Source organism: Condylura cristata, unplaced genomic scaffold, assembly GCF_000260355.1.
Source record: "Condylura cristata isolate star-nosed mole 26May11 unplaced genomic scaffold, ConCri1.0 scaffold00002, whole genome shotgun sequence".
NCBI classification, from domain to species: Eukaryota; Metazoa; Chordata; class Mammalia; order Eulipotyphla; family Talpidae; genus Condylura; species Condylura cristata.
Window position 1 is genome coordinate 18,933,047 of NW_004567103.1, and position 11,126 is coordinate 18,944,172.

Below are 11,126 nucleotides of genomic sequence, written 5' to 3' on the forward strand. Positions count from 1 at the left end.
GTAAAAGCTGAAATAATGACTACATCACTATCAACTGTTATTGAAAAGATCGTTAGCAATTCTTCTGCATAGGTACGTGTAGTTTATAGAAGCGATTTAAAAAAACTGTCAAGCGTACAGTGCGAAAAGAAGGCTAGATAATGATGAATTAAGATAACAAATAGGTTGAAAGTGTTCAGTAATTTCTCAGTCTGTTAGCTGGTCACAAAGTCCAGTGGAATACCAGTCAATTAAACTAGGCTTGGAACCAGCAGGACTTCTTAAATGTTACTTTAAATTTTATACCGTTCTTCCCCAACAAGTCACTGAAAGGTCGGCACAGAGAGACGAAACATAGTGGGAGAGCATTAGGTATCAAGATAAGCAGAGTATATTTGCGTTTTCAGGCGAGGTTCAGGGACTCAGAAGAGGAAGTCCAAGAAGTCCCATCCCAGAGCCGGGTAAGGGCATTTTTATGCTCGTTGTCAAGAGTGAAGACTTGTTTTTTGGAGAAGTATAGTTCTAGGAGTTGTTTGTGCAGTTACTGCTGATTCGTATTGAGGACCTTCCATCCATTGCCCACACCCAGTTCTGGGTACCTCTGGGTATAGATACCGAAGTCTAGGTTCCTCGGCCCGGGAGGCCTAACAGTCACTGTCTCATTTCTAAATGATGAATCCACAGATTCCTGTGATATTTTTGTTTGTTGTGTGTGTTTCTGAGAAGTTCTAACAGGTCGTTGGTGAACTTTTTATTTTTATACTTTCACTTATATTTCATAGCTATAGAGAGAAGTGCTTTGAATCCTTCCTCATGACTATTTCACAGTAACAAAACCAAGAAGCTGGCATTAGTTCTGTCCACAGAACTTATTCAGATGCCTCCAGTTAAACAAGCACTCATTTGCACATGTTTGTGTGTTTCATGCAGTGTCAAAACATGTAGTTTCATGTAACGACCACCACAAACAAAATATGGAGCCATTTCATAACCACAAGTCTTGTTCTGGCATTTCCATTTTACTTCCATATAACCACTTACATCCCTCCCCCAAATCCTAACCCTAATAGCTCCATTTCTGTAATTATGTTACTTCAAGAGCAGCACAAAAATGAAATCATACAGAATGTGTTCTTTTTCTTTCTAAATTCAGAGTGATTCATTCAAGGTCCATCCAAATTGTGTATATAAAACTGAACTTGTCAAGTCTAAATAAGTCACAGTCTTCTGGTGATTCAAACAAAAGTTTATCCTCACATGATAGCAAATAAAACCTGATTCACTTTTAAGTGAGGTTTCTATCAGAAATGGTTCTTATTCAAACTGTTTCTATCTCATCTTAAATGAGACTGTTCCTTTTATTTTTACCTAATTATGTCAGAATATCTGACTACTTTAAAAAATGTCTTGTTCTAACATTATTAGCCTTTTAGATTATTTGGTTGAATTTGTCTTACGTTGCACTTTGCTTGAGGATTCAACTGAACTTATGATTACCAAAAATCTATGCTTCGTAATGAAAATAATAGAGTACTTCACAAACATTTTGTCTCAGTTAATGTAGTAATGATGGGCAGCAACATTCTTAAAACAGTTTGTGGTAGAATGAACAACTGTTAATCTCATAAAGAAAAATGCATTAAAAGTTGAGAGAGGTTGGCTGGGAATACATCCTCAATCTCTTTAAATTCTTACTTACTCTAAATTCATCTTACTCTACCCATAAAAACCTTTCCTGCAAGTGGTATCATTTCTTTCCATTCTTCATATATTAAAAAATCTGGGGCCCTACTTGGAGGCGCAGCAGGTTAAGCACAGCACTAAGAGGCTTGAGTCACTTCCTCATGAGTTTGATCCCCGCCTGCACTGGAGGAGATCCACATGGCGTGGCAGACCTCTCCTGACCCGCCTGCTGCTCCCCTCAGCAGTGTACTTCGTTGATCTGCCTGTTCTGCACTCCCCACTCTGCCCCTGGTGAATCCTCTCACCCTCCGCATCTCTGGCCTGTACCCCAGTTCTGTATGAATAAATAAATCTTTAAAAAAAAAAGTCTGGTAGTTCCAGAATATTCTTTCTCCCTCCACTGTAGAACATGTCAGCTTTAAAGGCCTCCCATCATGCACTGCCAACTACTGTACCTCTTGCTGTAATAATCTATTGATCCCTAGGTTACTCACCCACACAATGATTGAGGACTCAAATGTCCAACAAACAATCTTTCTAACATCCTAGCCTTCCTATGCCATGGTGCTTTCTGGTCCAATGAACTTTCCTGCAACCCTACACCTGACTCACACAGTCCTGCCTGTAGACATTGTCATTATCAACAGCCTTCAAGCTCTCAACTTCAAACATCACTCAATGTTTCCTGACTTTCTACCTTACCCTCTGTGGTAGTTTGACCCCACCAACACTCTTCACCAGTGAGGCCGTCCCCATCTTGTACTCTAATGTACCTCTCCCTTTCATGTCCTTACATGACTCTTCTGGTTTTCCTCCCATGGCCTCAAATTAAAATCACACCACTCTATATGTCTTCAATGCCCTGCTTTTTTTTTTTTTTTTTTTTTTTGCTTAAGTACTGACATGTCAACCCTCAACCTTGAAATCCATCCTTCAGTCCACATATGACACCCTGCCCAGTAGCAGTGACCAATGAAGCATCCTTTCATTTAAATTCGTGATCTTGCACAACAATAGTCTAGTTATACTACTGTTTTCCCCTCTTACATTTGCTTCACCGTTCTTCTGGATGATTATTTTGCATCTTCTCTTCTCCTCTGAAATCTTCAGTACTTTCTGGCTGTTTCACTCTCAAAGATCACCTTGTTTCTCCTATTTCACTGAGACAATAGCAGGAGCCAGGAGAGAGCTTCTTTAAACTCTCCCCACCTTTCTACCAGTTTATCTGCCTCTATGTCCATAGACTCTGCCTGCCTTTCACTTATTGTAAAAGCTGGCTGTGGCCACCTTATTCTCTTGTGCATGGATTCCTTACTCAGGTCTGAGTCCAGGATTGGTGGCATCTGCTTGACAAACAACTCAGAGGCCAGGGAGCAGGAAGGAGACTGGTCTGGCTGAGGGGGGATGTATACAAAAGAAGGTAGCCCAGAGAGCCCTGGCCAGAGAGCAGGGACAAATGGGGAAAGCTTTGAATATTAGCCAGGGGCTCTGCAGCCAGTGACGGCGTCTGAGCAGAGAGGTGAAAAGGAAACCACCGAAGGTATCTGACAGAAAAGTAAAGAGCTCACAGTGGAGATACAGGAATATTTTTTAGCAAGAAGAAGCTGAAAAACAATTGGGAGGCTACCACATAACCCAACAGCACAAGGTAGTCTATAAGGATCTGTTCAGTAAGTGAGAAGTAGCCGCTTATTGTTTGAACTTTCTAGGCTTATACATCTAAACAATAGTGGCAATATTATAATATATATAAACCCTCTGAGGATAATCTTCCTAAGACATCTCTAACACTGGTGTATGGACCCCTTGGGGCTCTCACAGTGCCTGGTACATATTACTTGAAATTCTGTCGATGTTAGTTGAAAAAGTGAACAGAGTAATTTAGGAGAATAAAATATCAGCTTAAGAGAAATTAAATTTTTGAGCACACACAGAGATAACCACCAGAAACTTAAAATAAGAAATTGAATCTTAGGAGGTTTTCAGACTGAAATAATCTAACCCTTAGTGGATGCTTTTAAATACATCTAGCACTAGGGATTTTTTTGAGCTTTTTAGAAGAGAATAATAAGAAAGTGTTCCTACCCTGGAGGTACTCACAGTTTATTAGACTGGAAATCCATTGTTTTAGTAGATGGAAATTATAATTTGATATGATCTTCGAGGAAGGAAATACAGTGTTGGGGAGAGGGGAGACAGAAGTTTGAGATCAGAATATGTAAGAGCACCTATCCAATAAGTAATAGGAAGAAAAATAATCCAAGCAGATATATACAAAGATATCTCAGAGAGTTTGGGAAAGAATGAAGAGAATTATCACAGTGGCCAGACGAAGTATAAGTTTCAATCCACCCGATACTATTAAAACATCCGAATGCTGATAAGGAGGTTATTGGAGTGTCAGAAAATATTAGCAGTATAAGCATACCAGAATGCAAGAAAGGTAAAAGCATTTTGGAGAACTAGAGATACGGTATGTAAGTTATCCTTTACAGAAACTGGCAATGAAAGAAAAGAAATTGGGAAATAAATTTTAAAATAAGCTGAAATAGATTGTTATGTAGGATGTGAAAAAAAATGATATTTTTTCCTCCTTAGGAGGTATTAGATACAGAAAAATTGGCAATCACTGCCTCTTTTGCTACTTTTAATCTTTTTAGATATTTCCCTTGTTGTCCAAATGAGTCTGTATTTCTGTCTTGACTAGATTCCATGCCCACCTCGTCCTCTCTTTAGCCCTGACACTTGACACATGAGAGACACTCAGAAGAGCTGGAACTCTAGAGCCATGAGTTAGGAGAGTTAAAGGTGAGGGAAGAAGACTTGGGAAAGCGACACTTTTGATTTTGAGACAAAGCAAGCGAACAGGATCTGTGTAGTAGCAGCACAAGGGGGAGTAGACAGGTGGGAATCTGAGGAAATTCCATCAGATAACTGGATCTGGCTAAGTGGGACTGGGCCAGGTGAGAGGCGCTAAAGGCTTTGAGGGCCAGCTAGAGAAAATGGGACAGGGAATTAATAAAACTATATTTCAGGGCCTTTCTAGAAGTGCACCCTCTTAACAGTCAGCTCAGTGTTCTCAGCCCTGAACGTATGTCAGAATCACCTGGGAAATCTATTTTTTAAATAATTTGTCTTGGCCCTCCCTGGTGGCACAGCAGGTTAAAGCACAGCACTAAGAAGCTTATGCCACTTCCGCATGAGTTCAATCCCGCCTGCCCTGGAGGTGACCACATGGTGTGGCAGACCTCTCCTGACCCGCCTGCTACTCCCCTCAGCATTGACTTCATAGATCTGCCTGTTCTGCTCCCCTCTCTGTCTCTGGTGAACCCTCTCACCCTCCACATCTCTGGCCTGTACCCCAGTTCCGTATGAATAAATAAATGAATCTTTAAAAAACATAATTTATGTCCTTACCCACAGAAATTCTGATTTAAGAAATCTGGAATCAGACCTTGGCATGGGTAATTTTTTTTTTAAAGATTTATTTATTTATTCATACAGAACTGGGGTACAGGCCAGAGATGAGGAGGGTGAGAGGATTCACCAGAGACAGAGTGGGGAGCAGAACAGTCAGATTGACAAAGTACACTGCTGAGGGGAGCAGCAGGCAGGCCAGGTCACCTCCGGGGCAGGCGGGGATCGAACTCATGAGGAAGTGGCTTAAGCTTCTTTGTGCTGTGCTTTAACCCACTGCGCCACCAAGGAGGGCCCGGCATGGGCAATTTTTAAACTCTCAGATAATGCTGAAGTGCAGCCAGAGAGGAAAACATCTGCCTTGGTAGAACTAAGATAGGAAGGCCCCAAACAAGGACAGGACAAGACTCACCAACAGAACTTGGTCATTCCCAAGTGGTAAAGTGGTAAGTGGTAAATAAGAGCTTAAACAAACCTGATAACCCGAAGCCTGGACACCTGGACACCTCCTGCCATAAATTTCCTTGGCTGGCCCCAAGCCTGTGCATTCCTGAATTATCTCCTTACAGTTTATCAAGTTAGATGTTACAAAAGAAAGAAAGAAAAGGATTTACACGCCCTGAGACCAGCCCTGTTCACACTGGAGCTGCAGGAATTCAGCCTCCGTGAACTGTTCACCCACACAGGGGCCACGAGCCCCGCTTTACGGTCAAGCTGCACGCAACTGGCACTCACAATAAGCAGCAATGAATCAGCCACACTCAGATGGACGAATGGATTTGAGCCAAGTCTACACTTCAGCTTTCTCAGCCAATCAAGCGTAATCCTTTTTTCTCAAACTCCAGCCCTAAAACCTTGAAGAGTCTCAGGCCTAGAAAGGCCTCCCAGAGCGCTCTCTCTCCTTGCTCTTGCGCTATCAATGAGCACTCACTCCTTGATTGCCCCTGCTGGTGTATGTTGAGGCCCCTTTTCAATCTTGACCCGATGGTCTCAGGGGCATTTTCCCAGGCTTGCGAACAAGCGCTCCTCGTCCATCCCGCCGACTGCCAGCAGGTGGCGCAGTGAACAGTGACGGTTCACTCCCAGGGCATCTACCTGTGTCGCTGGAGAGGGATCAAACTGAAACGCCAGGGATCATCTTGCTTGTCTGTGACAGAACTTTGATATGTAAGCGGAAAGTAATTAATACCCACTATTTGTACTGTCTGGATTTCAAAAAGACAAAAAAAAATGGTAATGGACTAACGAGTCTACAAAGACAGTGAGATAATTCTATGGGCAACAGTACTCACTCTCATCTCCACTTTAACTGCTAGGAAAGGTATCATCAGCTTCGGCGCTGGTTTTTTAAGGACTTCTGTGAGGGCAAATTATCAGAGGATGTGTTCTCTCTCTCTCTCCCCCCCCCTCCTTCCCTTTCTCTCTTCTCCCTACCCCTCCCTCCCTCCCATTCCTCCCTGCCCTCAACAACATTAGAGAGTTGGAGCATCTCTCCAGAGTGAATTCACTTTATTTGATGCAAATCTTATTATTTTCTCACCTGGTCTGTTATACTCCTGCATGAATGAAATCATCCAGTATTTCTCCTTTTCCTTCTGGCTTATTTCACTAAGCATGATCTTCTCCAGTTCCATCATGTTGCTGCAAAAAATCATGTGTTTATTTTTTTTGGTTGCTGAGTAATATTCCATTGTGTATATGTACCACATCTTTTTAATCCAGTCATCTAATTTTGGGCATTTGGGCTGTTTCCATGTCTTTCCAATTGGGAATAAAGCAGCAATAAACATGGGGGTGCAGGTGTCTTTTTGAATCATTGTTTTTGTGTCTTTTGGGTAGATACCTAGGAGTGGGATTGCTGGGTCGTAGGGAAGCTCCATATTAAGCAGTCTGAGGAACCTCCAAACAGTTTCCCATAGTGGTTGAACTTTAAATGCAAAACTTCCTATGTCCTTCTTGAGAACTATATAGTCCAAGTCAAACAATAGAAAGATCTCAATCAATGATATTTTTGCCACCTTTCTTGGCCCACATAAGATGACTTCACATAGTCTAGTTCTCTGAGACTCTAACTGCATCATCAATGAGTGGAAATAAGCCTGTATTTACTTCAACAAAGTAAATGACTAGAGACTGAATACAGTGTTAAGGATAATATACATATAGCAGAGAAAAACCAAATGCTTTACATAAAGTACCAGTTTCTAATTGGCTCTGAAATAATGACAACCATTAATGTCCACTATAAATAGAGACTTGCAACCTGTTTGTGGAAATCTTTATTTCTCTCTTGTTTCAATTACATAGTTATTAAGGAACAAAAGAACATTCTGGTGCAACCCGATGGTTTGTATTCTTTTGAAACCAACTATGAAGCAAGTGTCTTTCATCCAAAATTAATGGCAAGAATAATAGCTAATATCTTTTTAGCTTCCCATTACATATCAAATGCTGAGCAAAAGTATCATTTCATCTAATCCTTACAATATTGCCACAAAAATAACAGCTGTTATTGCTCCCACTCTGCAAAAGGAAAATTTCAGAAGGAAAATTTGCCAATGATCATAGAGCCTATATAATGGACAAATCAGGAACGAACCCAAAGCTTTCAGCAAGCCCTTGTACTGAACCATTGTGTTCCACTACACTTCGGAAATGAAGGTTGACCACAGCTATAGTCAAGCCACTTCATTATTCTGGGGTATGACGCTTTCTCCAGAGTCTTCAGTTTTTGTGTTCTCACAAGCTTCTATAAATAAGAATTTAGCTAGTGGAGAAAGGGTCCTGGATATTCTTTTACAATTTACAATTTTTAGCAAAAGAATGTTGATACTCTGTGGGGTTTTAATGCTATTGGCTTTTTGGTGTGTGGAAAGTAAGCACTTCGGTCCACTTGCAAAACAAACTATTTGCTGGAATTGGAAGCAAAAACGACTGTGGGAGTATATTGGAAACAAAGGCTCCTTATGACGATGTAGTGCCACGGATTAAATTTATGTTACTCTGCTGCCATCTTCTGGTGTCAATAGAAACTGCATTTTATAAATGTCACTAAAGTAGATAGGTAGGAAATATTTTCACACCATTATGTATCACTGAGTAAACTCTGGAGGTTGCAACAGACAGAAGAGCTCTAGATAAAGCTCTTCATCTTACATATTAATCAATTTACAAGCTAGCTTTTGATTAACATTAACAATCCTGAGAGTGTCATAAGAGAATCCAAGTGTGGTCGATTCTATCAGGAAAACTAAAACCTTAAGGAAAGTAAATGACTTATTCAGAGTCACCCAGATCTTCCACAGTCAAGACAGTCAGAATCTATCATCACACAGTCATATGCATTCTTTTATATGATATGAATTAATGAACTAACGTTCTGAATAATCATATAATGCAATGCAGGAAAACCAATATTCCATCCTTATCTATCTCCCACTTTCACACCCGTCGTTCTTTTTTATTGAGGTAACACTCGTTTTCACCATGATTTGTGTTTTGGAGGTGCAGAGCTCCCCTTTCAAGTGCTGCGACTGCACCACATCCACTAACATCCACCACGAAGCGCGCAGTCCATCCCCAGAGTCAGCTGTGCTGCCTCCCCACTAGGTCCTCCCCCCTCCTTCTCCGCCTCTGGTCTCCGTTCTATAGTTAACTTTCTAAGGGGAGCTGGGATTAATCAGGCTTTTTAGACCTGCAGCCCCTGTGTCTATCACCTGTGGCCTTGATCATGCTAATTCAGGAGGCGCTTTGGGCGCCTGGGCTGGGGGCGTGCCTGTTGTGGCAGCCTAGAGCAGGGGTGTAGGCGTGCCTAAGTGCGCTCACCTGAGCCTCGAGGCGGGGGATTTAAGGGCAGCATCGCTGGAGGCGGGAAGTTGGGGAGACCGGAAGATGGCTGAGAGGGGGTGAGTGGTGTGACTACAACAGAGGTGAGACCACAAGAGAATGACAGAGAGTCCAGAGAAAGGAGCATAAAGATTGGGGTGTGGGGGGCCTGGGGTGGGAGGGGGGACTGTGAGGCTCAGCTGCCTACCTGCCTCCCTGCCCCCCCACCACCCACCTGGCCTGTGCCTGCCTCCTTCCCTTCCAGACTCCCTGCCTGGTGTGTCTGTGTACCTGTTTCGGTGAGAGAACATGAAAGCCTGAAAAATCTGAAATCTCCAGGACTCTCCTTTATCCATCTGTCTGAATCAGAAGTGAGCCGGCCCTGTGCCTGCGTGCACAACAATTTAGTTGTTATTTTGACTTTATCTGACACCGTTTGGTCTCTCTATAGTCCACATTTACTTGTCACCCCCAGATAGTTTTCTTCCTTCTTATCTACTTCACTTAGCATCACTCCCTGCCAGTAGCATACCCCATCATTCTTATGCTGCACCTAATGCCATTATTATTAGATATTCCCACTATCCTACTTAAATACCACCGCTATAATGTGATCTAATAAGCTCAAATGTATCTACACACAAGGCAAAGCTGAAATCCGATGGAATTCAACTTCTAGTGCTTTTCTGTTGGCATGCTTATATTACAGAAGAGAATGCAAAATAGCAACCCATTAAATGAAGCTAGTAGGTCTGTTAGATCTACACAGTGAATTTTTATGTAATTAAAACATGTATAATCACAAATGCTTACATGTAAGAATTTTTTCATTTTTTATTTTTGAGTGTACATTTGGGTCATGCCTGCATTGTTACAGTGAGCTACCCATAAGCAAAGTTTGCTTCCTATAAATAGAGCTTGGATTCCCAGTTAGCCTTAATACCTACCACATCTCCCCATATGTTACATTTTGATGTAAAGTGATTTCTTTAATATGTCAAAATATACAAATATCATTCATACATTTTAACTGTAGCCTAGCATCTTGTTATTGAATTTAGTTATACATTCTCCCTACCAAGGGGCATTTAGAATACTTCTAATTTTTCTACTACCACAAACAATTCTGCAGTAAACATTCCTGTCTCTAATTAGGCACATGAGCTTTTTCTCTGGGCTACTGGAACAAACTGTAGTGTTCATCAGGATCAGATGGAGAGCTGTCTGAAACATGCCTAGCTGTTTCTTATTAGATAGGTCAGGGTGGGGATCTAGAATTTGCATTTCTAGCAACTTCCCAGATGACATCGATTCTGCTGCTTTAGGAAACACTTTGAGAACTATATCAGGATTTACTCTGTGGAGTCCCTGACATAGTTATAAGATAAATGATTCCTTAAGTTCACAGAGTATCACCAAGCTGCACTTACAAAAACAGTGTAACAACTGCTAATCCCACTATCAATTTTTGTAAATTCTCTTCATGCTGATATTTTGACATATGGATGTTTGCTAATTCATAGGATTTGAAATGACATTACAGTTTTAATTAGTGGTTTCCTTATTACTGGTACAATTGATCATTTTTTCATGTGTTTATGGTCACTTAAGCTTCCCTTCTATGAAATGCCTGTTCTTACCCACTGATTTAACATTTTCTTATGGATTTGCTGAGGTATATTTTTGCTCATATTTTAGGCGATAATTCAATGTTTTAGCATTTTTCAATTTTAACATAGTCAAATGTATCAGCCTTTACCTCTAAAGATTTTTAAAGATGCTTTCAGACAATTTACATTAGCATCATAAAAATAGTCTATTCTCATCTAAATGTTTTAGAACTTTTCTTTATGCCCTAAATGGATTTTGAGACATTGTATGAGCTAAGAATTTGTTTTTCAATATATAAGAAGTTATCCCATTTCGCACCCTTTCTTTAACAATTTTGTAGTAATATCTATATCTGGGAGATACACAGGTAGCAAGAGCAGTGGCATCCAGCTTCAAAGTCCCCTAGGGCCTGCTCATAGCAGTGGCCCCAGGCCCAGTGAGTAGCCAATGAGAGGCCCTTCCAGAGGAGCCCTATTAGCTTGTATATGATTTATAGGTAGAACGGCACACAGGTGCCGTATTTGCACACAGGTGAACTATGCATCAAGGTAGACGTATTTGCACACAGGTGAACTATGCATCAAGGTAGACGTATTTGCACACAGGTGAAC

At 41.2% G+C, this 11,126-nt stretch overlaps 1 protein-coding gene across 1 annotated transcript in view; it reads left to right on the top strand.

Moving 5' to 3' along the window:
- The window catches only part of ACADL (acyl-CoA dehydrogenase, long chain), a 60,512-nt gene that overhangs the window by 4,648 nt on the left and 44,738 nt on the right, over positions 1 to 11,126 (top strand). Inside the window, exon 2 of the mRNA XM_004674810.1 lies at positions 303 to 440. Coding sequence (XP_004674867.1) covers positions 303 to 440 — 138 coding nt within the window. The remainder of the gene's footprint in view (positions 1 to 302; positions 441 to 11,126) is intronic.